The 15,812-nt window shown below is 34.5% G+C and overlaps 3 protein-coding genes across 3 annotated transcripts in view; all 3 read right to left on the bottom strand.

Moving 5' to 3' along the window:
* Positions 1–1,195, bottom strand: part of LOC104705194 (expansin-A18-like) — an 8,178-nt gene extending 6,983 nt beyond the window's left edge. The window contains exons 1-3 of the mRNA XM_019227211.1: positions 1,017–1,195; positions 482–797; positions 6–196 (exon numbers count right to left, since the gene is read on the bottom strand). Of these exons, the coding sequence (XP_019082756.1) occupies positions 6–196; positions 482–797; positions 1,017–1,161 (652 nt within the window). The 5' untranslated portion in view covers positions 1,162–1,195. The remainder of the gene's footprint in view (positions 1–5; positions 197–481; positions 798–1,016) is intronic.
* On the bottom strand, positions 3,083–4,769 carry LOC104703905 (transcription factor bHLH125). Its single transcript, XM_010419995.2, has 3 exons — positions 4,318–4,769; positions 3,749–4,150; positions 3,083–3,255 (listed from the first exon to the last, which is right to left on the bottom strand). Exons 1-3 carry the CDS (start codon positions 4,633–4,635, stop codon positions 3,193–3,195), a joined length of 783 nt encoding a protein of 260 aa, XP_010418297.1. The 5' UTR covers positions 4,636–4,769; the 3' UTR covers positions 3,083–3,192.
* On the bottom strand, positions 9,156–11,880 carry LOC104703906 (leucine-rich repeat extensin-like protein 5). Its single transcript, XM_010419997.2, has one exon. It carries the CDS (start codon positions 11,835–11,837, stop codon positions 9,498–9,500), a length of 2,340 nt encoding a protein of 779 aa, XP_010418299.1. The 5' UTR covers positions 11,838–11,880; the 3' UTR covers positions 9,156–9,497.

Raw genomic sequence — 15,812 nt, 5'->3', positions numbered from 1 at the left:
CTGACCATATAGAGAAGAGAAAGCTTGGTACGAAGCTCCCCAATTATGGCTCATGTTGATCCAGCCTGTGCGGCTACCTTTAACGGCCATGGTCTTGATGTCACCTGCACCACCTACGTTCATCACGTACACCAGTAGCCAATACCCATTTCCTTCAAATTTGAATCTTATTCCTCCGCTCCTCCTACATGCCACTCTGTACATATATGTAGAATCATCAATATATTCTAGATAGGTAGCATGTGCAAATTAATGGTGCATTCGAACAAAATCTCATTAATTTACAAATATTTGAATATAGATATATTGAATTTAATTACTATGATTAGATAAACCATTGTTTATAGGTTTTCTGTCTATTTTATCAATATAACGTTAGGCCTTGTATACACACATCTCTTTCAAAAAAAGTGGAAATTGTATTAATATACGCACTATATATTTAGTATACGTATCTATATTGGTCTAGTGGATGTTATACCTGCGGTATGAGACGGGGACGATTCCAGCCTTCCAATTGGCGATCTTCATGAAAGCTGGTTTAGCCAAATCAAAATGGACTCGTGGTGGATTACACCATCCACCATTGTTGGAGGCTTGGCCATAATTTGGTGGACATATGTTGGTCGCTGTCACCACGGTGGCTGGTGAACCGTAGTAGCAGTTAGGCGACGACACACACCTTACCTGGAAACATTGACCGCATGCGTAACCGTCGTTGAACAGTGCTGTGCTCAACGCAGTCGTGGCTACGCCGTAGCCACTGTTCCGTAGGTTACCATATCCACAAGCCCCACCTGATCGATGTATATCATGGTCATGTTAAAAAAATTTCAATACATTTTAATTAATATGTTCTTCAAAAGATTCATGTATTATATATAAGCAAGCCATTATTGTTTCTTCGCGTTTGTATTTTTATGTTACTACGAAAAATAACATGCAATGGGGTCCATAGTCGAGTCATATATTGTTTTCTATATATACAATAGACTTTAGAAGTATATGAACTTTACCCATAGTTGCGCTGGCGGTCTCGTCACCGTAAAAAGTTGCTGAGGCCGTACGCCATGGGGTCCCGGCATATGCGGCCATTGATGTTCCGATCATGGCCATCATCGATATAATAACCAAGCACTTGCCATACAAATTTTGATCCATTTCTTACTCTGTTTTATTGAGGGCTCCTACTATATTGTTGTCTCTGAAAAGCCAAGTCTTACTATTGCATAAGATCTCATATATATAACGAAACATTGGCTTTAATTTTTTTTTTCCTACTAAATTGAAAGGAAAAAGAAAAAAAAATTGGTCACAACGTGAGAGACACTAAGAAAGAAGACTATGAACAAGTAAGCAATGGACGTGCGTTCATGTTTGTTTTGGTCTGCGTCTCCCTTTACATTCTAATTATTTTAGTTAGTTTTACTTTCTAATGTGTTCATTTTTTTTTTGTTATTAGTCAAATCTATAACAAAGGGGTTAGGTGGATACCATATCATTTTATTTATGATATCTGGAAGATTAATGAAATTGTTTTTTTTTGTGGCATTAAGGAGATTGTTATTGGTATATAGATATATATTTTTAAAACTTCAAAATACAGACTACGAAAGACTGAAAGAGAATATACTATGTTTTGACACCACGTATCATGTTCGGACAAAAGACAATTACTAACTAGTCTATCTATTCTCCACAACCAAATCTCGAACTAATACTTCTGTCGACATTCTCGTAAAACTTAAAATCTATTGCATGATTTTTATTTCTGATATAATCTATTGTAGATCTAAAAAAATATTTTTTTTTGATATATTAACTAAAAGTGAACGAAAATATCAACATGCTAAATAAATTAACATTTTTATAATTTTAACTATTTTTTTTTGTTTTCCGACAAATTTCGCTAATTTTCAACAATAACTATGGCATTATATGTAAGAAACGAAAAATGATTTCTACAAGACTTACAAGTTACAAATGTTATTACACATTAGACTCTGTACACACTTTCAACCTGCATGTGTTAGCCTTGGGGTTTATAGTAACCACGACATTACTAGAGCTTTCGTCCATTTGGGACATAAGATTTTGTTACACGTTTGGTAAGATTCCAAGTTTTATTTGTGTCGAATTCTAAAATTCGAGACTTCATTTTGTCAATGATACAATTACTTATCTTTGTACTGGTATTCCACACACCACTCCCCGTCCCCTTCAAAATGATTTTCTAGATTTGAGTTTTAAAATTTAAGATAAGAAAACATCGGAAGAACTAAGAAATAAAACCGTCCGATTTAATTAATTCTTAGTAGCAGACATGTTAGTATGGAAGAATGAAGATTATTCCAAACTTTTGTTTTTTGAGCAAAAGATTATTCCAAATTAATTTACTAAATCACACTTCTATTTGGTCAGTTAAAGAGGTACTATGCTTTAACCCCATTAATTTTTTTTAGTAAAATAAGATATTTAATAATTATATTTATTTTGAGAGAATTGGTCGGACGGTAAAAAGTCCAGATTACACTCTACCAAAAAAAAAAGTCCAGATTACAATTAATTATATAAAAAACTCTTTTAAATGACCTGTTAGGTAAATCTCTACTCGGAACTATTTTCATGTTAGCTTCTATCTTCTCTTCTGGTCCAATAATTTATTTTGTTAATGCTAGTGTCACTTTTTATGTGTGCCAATTTAGTATTTTCACTCACACACAAAAAAATTGTAGCACTCGATTATTACATCATCTTCGAGATATTTCCTCCATATCTAACAGATTATATACATACATGTCATAATTTTATTTCCTATAAATTAATACTACTACCTTAAAATAAATATAAATATAATTCAAACGTCAATATATTTTTCTGTTTGAATTGTAATTAAATATCTAACTTGCTGTTAAATTTATTTTAGAAACACCAAAAAACGTCATTATATTAAAACAGAAGAATATTATATAATGCCAAGAAAAACAAGCATTATGTAATCTTAACTCTAAGCACTCACAATAAGCGGAAACACTTAACAAACTCAAACAATATTTTTTTTTCAAAAAAAAAAAAAAAAAAAAANAAAGTATACATTAAAAACTCCAAACTTCAAATCACGAAAAAGTTATTTTTCATATTAACTTTTTTTCTTTTTGTCTTGCTGAAACGTAACTTTTTATCTTGTGTATGCTACATCATATTCACTATTTTATCTCTGAGCTTCAAAGTATTGATCTGTTTGCTATCCTCCACCTGAAAATTTGAAACCATAGTATTGATTTACTAAACGCAAAATGGAAAAATGAGAACTTAGAGTCATATATATAGGCTCATAGCGTAGTGATTTTTATTCGCTACGGCCAACTCCAAATTCGTTGTGTAGTTTATAAAAAAATAAATATGTGAACTATGGAAAAAATTATAAGAGGAACTTGTTTTTTTTTTTTTGTTGCATATTAAGGAAACAAAACGAAGCAATTTGTTTGTTAGAAAATCAAGCCAAGAAATGGTCAAACACTACTAATTGTTGTATAAAAGTGAATAATATTTTATTTATTGTTGTATTTAAGTTAATAATATTAATTTTAATGATCGATCGAATACTAATTTCATAAAAGTATGTTCATCATATTTTTTACAAATGTGGTTTTAAATATAGACATTATTAGAAACTATGATAAACCAACGTAACTGTTAACATTATTGCATATATACTTTTTTCTCTAAGTGTAGTAATGGATTTTACCTGAGAAACAATGGTGTGCATGAATCTCTGTTGCAGTCTAGTTGAAAGGCAACTAACTATACCGAGCCTTTGTTCTTGAGCCAATATTTGAAGAACACTCGAGAGACAAGACTTGTTTCGTCCGAGGCAACAACTTATGATGATCTCAACACCAACCAAACAAGGTGTGACCATAACTGTAAAGTGTTTGTCTCCTACACATGAGCAGCCTAATGAAAATGTTGATGTTGTTGACGATGATAAACTACTGGTGCATTCCTCTGTAGATGGAACAGTAGTATTTGTGCCCGGTATGGATTTCTTAATCCGGTTTCTCTTTTCGTTGAGTTCTTTGTTCTTGTTTTGTAAGTCTTTGATGTACTTCACTGCCTGAAAGATATGATCTGATGTCGAGCGTTTACCCTGTCATATATGAATTGGTATGGTCATATGTCTTTCAAAAACTAGGGTTGTACACACATATTCCATTTCAATTCAAAAAAACAACTAATAACTCGAGTTCGTAACATAAAAAAAAATATTGTTTCTTGATTAACATGTAATTAATGACTATATCCTAGATGAGTTACCTGGATATACTGAAATGGCAAAAGAGATCTTAGACTTTTGAAAAGAGATGAAACTTCTTGTCTTCTTTGCCTTTCAATGTCTCTATGCTTCATCTTCTTGCTTTCTCGATCATCATCATCATTTTTGTCGGCTTCACTCACGCCATATGTATCACACAAACTTCGTTTCTTCTTGCTTCCACCAATTTTGTTAGCGATCTGATCGCAAACATCATGGTTTTGGTTTGATACAAACGATGAAAGAAGGAAAGAATCAGAAAATAGTAATCCATCTTCGTAGGTTGAATCAAGCATAAACATTGAAGGAACGAAATCCATTAGAACTTGATGAACTCTATTAGTACTTTTTTGGTTTGGTTTGTTATTATAATTGTAGTGTTGTGACTTTCTGACTTCTTGTGTGTCTCTTAATTTATACTTGTCTCCAAGATTTGTTTCTTCTTCCTATTTAATTGGACAGATCACAGATGTGATGACAGGTTTAGTGATCAATCTCGAAGAAATTAAAATCACCATAAGTTACGAGTAGTTGGGATTAAATTAATGGTGATAATAATACTAGTACTATACTACTAGTATTAAATTAAACTTTGGTGCTGTTCATTTAGTGGCCATTTAATAATCACGTCAAATGGGAATGGGAACATGTGTTTTAAATGTGCTTGAACATAATACATCTCACCTTTCATTACACGTACGTACCACCTAAAATTTCAACTCGAATTAAATTCAGTTTCACAATAACCCATATCTCAGGTTAGAAAAATTCCAGATATTTTACGTTTAAACATTTTGTTTAATTCATATAATGAGATAATTACATTCTATATGAATACATAAATTATGCAAAACTTAGATGATTTATTCATATATATATATATATATATATATATATATATATTACAAGATAAATTTCTTATAGTAAAGTTCTGCTAAAAGTCATACATCAAATCAGTAGATATTTGATACTTAATTCTAAGCTCACGTATTTTGTAGAAAATGTCGACATATATTTTAAATTTCGTCATTGATGAGTTCATGTGTTCAATTCATCTAAAGAGATTTAGTTATTGACTGACTCTTCATCACTTGAATAATCTTTTTGAGAAACATTTAATTACATAAATGTTATCTATACAAAATTAAAGTTTTTTTAGGTCTAAATTTTTTGAAAAACGTTTAATTACATACTTCTTCCATTTCAAAATATAAGATGTTTTTAAAATAAAGCACGCAGATTAAGAAGTTTTTTACTTTTAACAAGTTCAACCAATCAAAAATAATACTGGATAATATAAAATACTAAAGTAATTTAAAAGTTACATAGAAACTTAAAAACATCATATATTAAAAAACAAAATGGAGGGAGTAAATGTTATCTATACAAAATTAAATTTTATTGGTCAGGAAAAAGACTTTACATAGCAGAGTTAAGCAGCTCGTGCGTGCATGCAGCATAGTTGGACCAAACTGTATTTTTATATTTTATACTTTGGGACCAAATATTTACTGTTTTGGTCCTTTTGGACGAAGAGTTAAGATTATCTTTCTTTTAGAGTTATTAAAGGCCGATCATATTAATTGGTTTGCGTCAATTATTAGATGATCATCTCTTCAATTCATTTATTTTGTGTAGTTATGACAAGGATTAATTGTCCAGTTTTTTCCCACAGCTGGTTGAATGAATGAATATAACAAGATTGACATGTATTTATTGTATACTTTAAGGTGTACTTACTTACAGTTTTTTTTTTCTCAACTAGACTTGATTAACTCATTTTACGAATCTGAATAAATTTCACTAGGCATAATACATATAGAGATTTCTATGAAAATGTGTTTAATTACAATAAAATAATTACTACTTTTTTGGGGGTTTATTTTGTCAATTTTTTTTTGAGTTTTTTTTGTTGTCGTTCGAGTTAATTTTTTTTTAATATCACTTTTCCTTTTGTGTTTACTATATAATTTTATGAATCAAATTTTTAATTTTATTTTTAAGTTTTTGCTTATTAATTACATACTTCAAATAAAATAGTATAATAATGATAAGTAAAACAGAAAATGTAATGGTTTTTTTTGATATTTGTGAAATTGCCAAGTAATATAATACTGAGAAAATATTAGCGATTATATCAGACTTATCATTAAAAGAGCCATCGAATGTGTTTAGTCGGTAGAAATAATTAATGTGATAGTGTGGTTGAATTGTTGAACTTGGACTAAGAAAACACGATATATAGAGAAAAAATCAATACAATATTTTGTAAAGGTTAGGTTTTGGTGGAGTGCAGTGGCAAATTTTTAGTGGAATATTTCAGGATAGTCTGAAAGGTTGCACTGGTTAGCTTGGGATAAACTCTGTTGCAGTAAGCAGTTAGGGGGCTTGGGTTTCAGGAACGTCGATGCTTTTAACATGGCATTACTGGCAAAACAACTGTGGAGGCTGATTGAGGCCCCGAATACATTGTTTGCTCGGGTTTTCAAGGGCAGGTATTATCGCAATTCCAACCCTATGGATCCGATACGCTCTTACTCTCCATCTTACGCGTGGAGAAATATTACTTCCGCTAGATCTTTGGTTAATAAAGGCCTTATTATACAGGTCGGTTCGGGGGAGTCTATTTCGATATGGACGGATCCCTGGGTACCGGCTCAATCCCCAAGACCAGCATTCAGCAAGGGTCCCCATAAGGATCCTTCTCTTAAAATCTCTCATTTAATTGATTGTCACACTAATACTTGGCGTATGGATAGGCTCAAGGAGTTTTATGCCCCGGAAGATGTTGATCTGATAGGGGCTATTCCTTTAGGAAGTCGTCGCCTAGATGATTCCATGGGTTGACATTATACGAAATCAGGAAAGTACACTGTTAAATCTGGTTATGAAGTGGAATGTCGTTCTGTTCCACAGCTTACGATGGTCCCTCGAGTGGGTCCAGAAACACCTCTGCTGGCTGCTGTCTGGGATGTCTCCTGTCCACCAAAAATTAAACATTTTATGTGGCAGGTATTGACAGGATGTATTTCGGTTTCGGCAAATCTGCGGCGGCGGGGTATTCCTTGTGACTCCGCGTGTGTACGGTGTGGGGCTGAAGAGGAAACAATTAATCATGCTATTTTCTGATGCCCACCGGCTCGGCAGGCGTGGGCTTTAGCTCAGGTTCCTGTAGGTCCTGGCTCTTTCCCGACGGAGTCTATTTATGCTAATGTAGACCATTTCTTAGGTTCTTATAATCCGGGCTCTCAGGCAGCCGCGTTCCCGTGGCTTATGTGGTATACTTGGAAAGCGCGGAATGCTCGTGTTTTTGAAAATGTGATGGAAAATCCACTGGATGTAGTTCGGTTGGCGGAGGGGGAGGCGAATGTCTGGTTACAGGCTCAGGTGGAGGTGGAGGATGAGGATCAACCCCACACTCCACTTGTCCCCTCTACTAGACAAAGGGGGCCTACCCCTTTTCTTCCTACCTCTTTTACAGGATATCAGTGTTTTGTTGATGGCTCTTGGAAAGCGACAAATGCTCTTGCAGGTGCAGGTTGGTTTTGTTCTTCCACTGAAGATTCGAGGTCAGATATGGGAGCTACCAATTTCCGACGAAGTTTGTCTCCACTCCATGCTGAAGTAGAAGCTCTCATTTGGGCGATGCGTTGCATGATTGGACATGATTACCGGGACATGGTTTTTTATACGGACTGTTCTGATTTGGTGAAGATGGTGTCTTCTCCTCATGAATGGCCGACTTTCACACCCTACCTCGACGACATCAAGATAGATCAAGCGGAGTTCTCTTCCTTCTCTCTATCTCTGGTTCTACGTAATGCGAATGTCAAAGCATATTCTCTAGCATGCCAAGCGCGACTGTCACCGCAACATGTTTTGTTTGTGAACTCTTTTCCTCCAAATTGGCTCTTTTGAGCAGATTTTATTGTTGTCAAAACAAAAAAAAAGTATTTTGTAAAGGTTTATTTAGTGCAAGTGAAAAGAAGATTAAGAAAGATTTGCGTATTAAATTAGTACTAGTGACACGCAATAATTAAGGAGTGTAAATTGCAAATGGATAACGTGGACACTGAAACAGCCATTGAATGGTTTGCAATAATTGTTAGTGATGAAGTAAATATTTTGTAATTAATATATTAAATGTGGTCATGATTAGGTCTGACATTTTGGTAAATGGGGTCCCTATAGTTGCATGTCCAATTTGATCTTCATGCACCTGCAGAGTCATAGATTTGTTTTGTAGGTGATGACGAATTAATGATATGCTTATCTGATCATTAAGATGGTTTTAAGTTTTAACTTTTAATAGGAGTATAAGTATTAATAAATTAATGATCTAATACTACTGGTTAGGGTGTGTCCATTTGGATCTTCATGCACCTACAGAATCACAGATTTGTAGGTGATGACGAATTAATGATTAGTATATATGATCATTATGATGGTTTAAATACGACACATCATATTTGGGTTCACATCTAAGCTTGGTTCTTCAAACCGGTTCACTTTGATATTTGTTGTTCCACTACATAACTGAAACAATTTGTAGCCCATTTTGTATTGGACTGTGGATCGAATGGACCAGTTAGCCCAACAAATTTATGAGAATTTGATTCTATCGTCGTTTCCCACACATATCAAAGGTTTACTAAGATGCAAGGTTTGAAATAAATAGAGTAGAGTCACTTAATTCTTCGTTATGATACACTCGACATATTCAAAAACCCATAAATAAAAATACTTACTACAGTATTCTACAACTCTGATCTGCCATGTACCAAAATTTATACCTTAAGTAAATAAGTATAGTAACAAGAGGCAAGTGAACAAAACGAGAGAGAGAGAATTTTCAAAATCCTAACTGATCAAAATGATGAAACTCCATCGTCTTTCCAAAAAAGGATGATACTACATTAATCCAAAAAGAGGCACCAGAACATCATTACAAGTTACAAACGTTGTTTCTAAGCTTAACCTCAAATCGCTAAGACCGATCCGACCGCAGCAGAGCCTAAACAGAACATGGAAACCGCGGAAGCAAGCAATTTTACCCTACACTACATAAAAATAGAAACTACTACAACTAAAAATACAACAACAGAGCCAGAAATAAAGAAGAGAGAGAGAGCCTTACATGAAAGTTGTTCTCCTTCTGTTCCATACCTGATTTTATTTTTACTCAATCAACCTCAATAGCTTTTCGACGTTTTGTTCTGGTTGAAGCTTTAGCTTTACTTTGCTTCACATTTTTCTTCCTTTTTATTCCATTCATCAGCCAATCATCATCATCATCATCGTCGTCACTAAGATCCGAATCTATATATGAATCATCATCATCTTCTTCATCGTCATAATAATATACCTTTGGAGATGGTTTTTTGGGTAACTCACTGACTGGAATTTTAGACTGTAAGCCACTGACTGGGATTTTAGTAACTTCTGAGTATCCTACTGGATAGAAACCCCAACAGCAATAGTAGCTATCTTCTTCGGTTACTGGCGGTGGTGAAGGTACCTTCACCGCTTGGTAAGCTCTCCTGCAGCTCTTAGTTTGGCATTTAAGCACGCTTTCCTCGTAAATGACGGGATACTCATAAAGCACGTAACAGTATGGACAAGTTGTCCAGAAACTCAGAACCTCCGGCTCGGAATCTGGTCTTGCAGCCCCGCTCTTTGGAGTATGTTCTGTAGGTTGGGTTTGGTTAGAACCCCGAGTTGGCTGAGAGACTGGCGCAGGCGGTGGTGGAGATGGAATAGTAGTAGAGGCTGCTGGAACCGGAGAGGGAGTAGTAGAGACTGGAGGTGGCTCGAATGATTGAGTTGAATCGAAGACAGGAGGCAGTGGAGAGAGAGAACTAGAGGCTGCAGGTGGCTGAGAGGGACGGGTTGACTGAAATGCCGGTGATGGCTGAGACACTGGCAACGGCTTAGAGGTTGTGGGTGGCTGAGATACTGGCATTGGCTTAGAGGTATTGGGTGGCTGTGATATTGGGAATGGCTTAGAGGCTGGTGGTGGCAGAGATACCGGGAATGCCTTGGAGGTCGGAGGTGGCTGAGGTATAGGAAATTGCTTAGAGGCCGGTGGTGGCTGAGATATAGGAAATTGCTTAGAGACCGGTGGTGACTGAGATGCTTGGAAAGGTCTAGCAGTCGATAATGGTTGAGACATGGAGATTGGTTTAGAGTTTGGTGCTGGCTGGGACACCGGAAATGGGTTAGAGGTAGGTAGTGGCTGAGACACAGGGAATGGCATAGACTTTGATGATGATTGAGACACCGGGAATTGGTTAGAGTTTTGTGACGACTGAGAGACCGGCAATGGCTTAGACGACTTTTGTAATGACTGAGAAACCGGCAAAGGCTTAGACTTTAGTGATGAGTGAGAGACAGGGAACGGACTAGAGGTCTGTGGTGACTGAGACATAGGGAATGGCGGATGTGGTTTAGAAACTGGATGCGGTTTAGAGACTGGATGCGACTGAATCGAGCGAGTTGGCTGAGATGCATGAGGTGAGTCTGAAACAGAAGGAAGCAGCGAGAGATGAGAAGCTTCACTAGACCTACTAGATGACTGATACTGCCTAGCCGGCTCATTGGATTGCCACGGGACAGAATCAGAATGGTGTACAGAGTCAGATGTTGGAGTAGGCTTAGATGAAGCCCATGTCAAATCAGTCGAAGGAGTCCTATGAGAAGAAGATCTACTAGGCGGCCGGTCCGGCTCAGCAAAACGACGACTAGATTGAAGAACCCTATCAGTTGCATTGTTCAAATTAATCAACCTCTCTTCCTCCTCCTCTACTGGTCTTTTCCAATCACTACTTTGCTCTTGACCAAACTGTTGCCTCCAAGATGCTTGTTGTTGCTCCTGCAATAACTGCTGATCAAATTGAGACCTTTGCTGCTGCTGTGACTGAGTCTGTACAGGCTGAGCAAAAGGTGGTTGGTGAAGCTGAAATGGTAACTGCTGGTTCTGAAACGACAACGTTTGGTTCTGATGCTGAGGCGGTTGCGATTGATGTTGAGGAGGAGGAGGGGATTGATTGAAAAGCTGAAACCCTAATTGACCGAGGTTCCCAAATTGACTCAGATGGAGTTCCCTATCATACAATGCCTTTCTAGAAGGATCAGAGAGAACATACCAAGCATCAGAGATCAACCTAAAAGCTTTCTCAGAGTACGGGAACCGATTCCGACCCGGGTTAAGCAACACGGCGAGTCTGCTGTACTGAGTCGCGACGAGTTCCGGGTTGTGAGTCAGACGAACGAGACGGAGCACGGCGTACCAGTCGGGAAGTTCGGAGGATGTTCCTCTGATTCTTGATTCTCCGGCGATTAAAGTATCGGCGACGGCGAGGATTAGTTCGGCGTGGTCTACGAGTGAGTGATCGGCTTCGCATGCGCGGATCGCATAGGTTTTTGAACCGTTTAAGTCTCCGCTTAAGAGTAGCTTCTCTGCTTGAGCTAACATACGTTCAGCGTCTCCTCCTCCGCCGCCACCACCACCATGGCTCATCATTTTACACAGTCGGCGACTTTTTCTCCGCCAGAGAGAGAGAGGGGTTTGATTAGTTTACTCAGTGGACGGAGAAGTGAAAGATTTAATTTTGGATTTTGTATACCTTAATTTAGATAATTAATTATTGTTTTTAATTAATTTAGTTAATTAATTTAGTAGATGATTAAGTAAATTTTAAGAAGATGACTACATTTAAGGACTCAAATTGCTTAAAAAAAAAGGGGTTAAAGATAGAAATTACCTTAAGTAGGTGAAGAAGATGAACTGGTTTTTTCTATATTGTATTTTATTTTCCTTTCTTAATATTACGTTACATTAAGTAGATGACTAAACTTTGTATGCAAATAGTTTATCTTCGTTATTAGTAAAAAAATCATCCGTGTATTTCCATGAATGGGCGGGTTGAAAATTCTTTGATTTAATTAAATGTTGATTAGGTAATAACTGTAAATTTGATTTGATATTGACATTTTTTAAAAAGTGAAAAAATTGACTGAGTAAAAAAAAAATCAAATTTTGTCCATATATGCATTCTACTAACAGATATAATTTATTCCTAAATTACCCTTTATCTTGAATATAACCAATTTTCCCAAAAAAATAAAAACAATCTGTAGAAAAATGATGTTGAAAGCATTAAGATACAGAAAAGTTCAAAAATATGTTGTTTTTGTTAACATTTTCGATATATAAAATTTGATCTACAAAGTTTAGAACACATATTTTAGAATATGTATTCTATACACCGTACATGTTATACAAAATTTAGATTATGAATTCTAGGGAAAACGGCCTTTTTCCCCCCCAAACTATGTTACTTTATCGCGTGCATCCATGAAACTTTCTATTGTGCCTATGATCCCATGGATTATACTAAAATTTGAATTTCTTTCATGAACTATGAAAATCCGGCGACGACCCACCAATCGTCAGACAGTGTTACTGTGTCGTTAACGGGAGCTGACTAGGACGACACGTAAGCTATTGACGACGTCGTTTTGCCCACAAAAACGCGTGTAAACACTAAAACAAAACGACGCCGTTTCGTCAATTGGGGATTTTAATTCGATTTAGGGTTCTTAAAGAGCATACTTTAACAATAAAATAATTTAAAGTTTAGGAGCATATTTTTAATGGTGAAACATATAGTAAAATTGTACGTGGTTACTACATTATATGTTGATTTGATGAATTCTTTGCACGTAAAATATTTTGTAATAAGTTGTAAAACGTTTTTGAAATTTGACAATAATAATATTTGTAATGATGAGTATTTGACAAAAGTTTTGGTGGGGTATAATTTAGCTTTAGATTATTGTAATAATTGTTATAATATATTAATATTATAAAAATATAAATAAGTGTATGAAGGTAAATACAAATATGATTTTGGTGGGATATAATTTAGCTTTAGATTATTGTAATAATTGTTATAATATATTAAAAATATAAAAATATAAAAAATAAAAATATAAATAAGTGTATGAAGGTAAATATAAATATAATTATTTTTCTAACTAAAATTATTTATATATTTACTTCAAGAAATAAAATTTTATTTCATATTTTTTTAAAGAATTTTAAAGTTTAAATTTTCTTCTCTTCAACAATTTTAATATCCGCATATTGTGTGAAGCCCTTATTAGTATAAAATAAGAGAATGATTATTTTTAACAAAATAAGATTCGTATGCTTTTACGTGGGTCGAATATTTGTATATTAATATTCCCATGTGGTCGATTTTTTTGGTTGATCGTAAATGTGTACAAATGCAATGCCTAATATATACCACATGAAAACTAACAAGATTCTTGTAACAGAATCTCAGAAATGATGAAGAACAAGAGAGAGACGTCGAGCTGAAGAGAGAGATTGAAAAATATCTTTGTATTCTCATAAATGAACTTCATGTACAAGCTGTATACTATATACAACATCTAAGACTATAGTTTTAAGTTAATAATGACTTAACCTATACTTTAAAACCATATAAACCATATAACCCAAGTATCAAATACACTTATACTCCTGATAAAAACATGTTAAACTTCTTTCAACATAGATATATACTCATACCATACACAATCTAATTGTACACTCTAGTGTTTGTTACATGCTTTCAATTGATATGCTTTATAAAGTAACATATGTTTTTTTTTAGCTTTTTGCTAGTGTAAGAAATAAATCATTTTTCGAGGAGAAAAATAAGAAAAAATCTGATTAAATAATTTGTGTCCATTTCCATACTGCATTCAATATAGTTGAACGTCTTCAAATGTCATGTTCTCTTAGCCGAAACCACTTAGAATCGAAACGAAACTGATCTGATCGCTCCCGAAATGTATGGTAATAAAAGGTTGTGGTTTTAAAATTTTTTTACCGTAAACGTTAATAACTTAATACTTTTCCAAACTCTGTTTTTTCTATTTACTAAAATTAGCAAATAATATGTGGTCATCAGATTAGTATATTTTATCCTTCTTCGTAACTCTTCCATGTTTTAAGGACAATGTTTCTTTTCCTTTTTCCAAAAATAAAAATAAAAGCTCACTATATATGTAGCAGTCTGATGATTATACAATAAAATCATAAAACCTTCCATCCAAAAAAGAAAAAAGAAGAGTGGAATTAAGGAAGAAAGATAAGAAAGATGGCCAAGATTAAAAGTCTGCTTCTTCGCTTGATCACTTTTGTGATGATCTTCACGTTGACGATAATAACAGGTCATAAACATAATATGAGTCTCAGATATGTTTCGATTATTTGTTTACCCTTTTAAAAAAAATATATATATATATATATATATATATATATATTGTCATTCTTAAATGCAAGAAAGAAAAGAAAAGAGAAAAAAACAAAAATCCAAACCCAAATTTCTTTTGAATGAAAATGACAGAGTATGTTCTATATTCAAACCTAAACAAAACTATAATATTTATTTAAATAATCCATTTCATATTTTTAATATTTTCTAACTTGTTGACTTAACACGATTTCAGGAATATCAAAACTAGAGGCTAAAAATCTAAAAGATTGTCGCCCACTTAATATTCCGGCTCATAGGACGGAGTTTTGTGAACAACTCGTTGACGAAAAAAAAAAAAATATAATAAATAAAAGATGTGAATTAGCGTGTAGTGCATACGGGTTTAAATTCGGAAGCTGTATAAATAGAGACGCACGCAACCCCACGATACTTAATTGTCAATGCCGCACTTGCAAATGAGCTACTGCAAAGCCTTTGCTATTGGTGAGTGTTAGTATACGCGATCAAACAAAAGATGACCCTGTTGGAAGTGCATGGGATCATTTCTCATGTCTTTTATGTTTATGCAATATATTTGTTTATGTTTGTTGTTGTTTTGTTCCAATGGCAGCTTTGGCTTTGTATGAGCCATTTGCTTTAAGTAATCGTTGCACAAATGTTTCTATTATTTTTTTTTGTGAAGAATTGATGAAATCATCATATTTATTTGGGATATTACCCAGAATAATACATAAATGTTGCTATATTACTACTATATCAACACATCCATATTCCATCTTTCCTAAAACAACACTTAAAAAAGTCAGGCAAATGACCTTTATTAACCTTGATTTGTTTGTTAAATTTACAAGAGATGCCATTTACAATTAATTTTGAGAGAAAAAAAAAAAACTATAACCTAAAATGTCTTTCGCTGTTTGATCTATTTGATTGTGATAAATACTAAATCAAGGTTAAAGATTGAAGCTGTCGGATCGGCGAGGGTATAGAGATTGAAGCTCTGATCAGTCAAATACCCACCACGTACGAGGCGAGGCACATACGATAAATCTCCGCATTGGAATGCGTTGGTCTTATTGTCACCGACAGCTCCAAAATCCGAAATCGATAAACATCTTTTGTCCTCTGAGATTGATTTGGGTATGTTTTCTCTTCCCAACAAGATAAAGAAACAACTTTTTTTTTTTTTTTTTTTTTTTTTTTTT

The sequence above is a fragment of the Camelina sativa genome, chromosome 7 (genome assembly GCF_000633955.1).
Source record: "Camelina sativa cultivar DH55 chromosome 7, Cs, whole genome shotgun sequence".
Classification (NCBI taxonomy): domain Eukaryota; kingdom Viridiplantae; phylum Streptophyta; class Magnoliopsida; order Brassicales; family Brassicaceae; genus Camelina; species Camelina sativa.
This window is presented reverse-complemented; position numbering and strand designations above follow the sequence as displayed.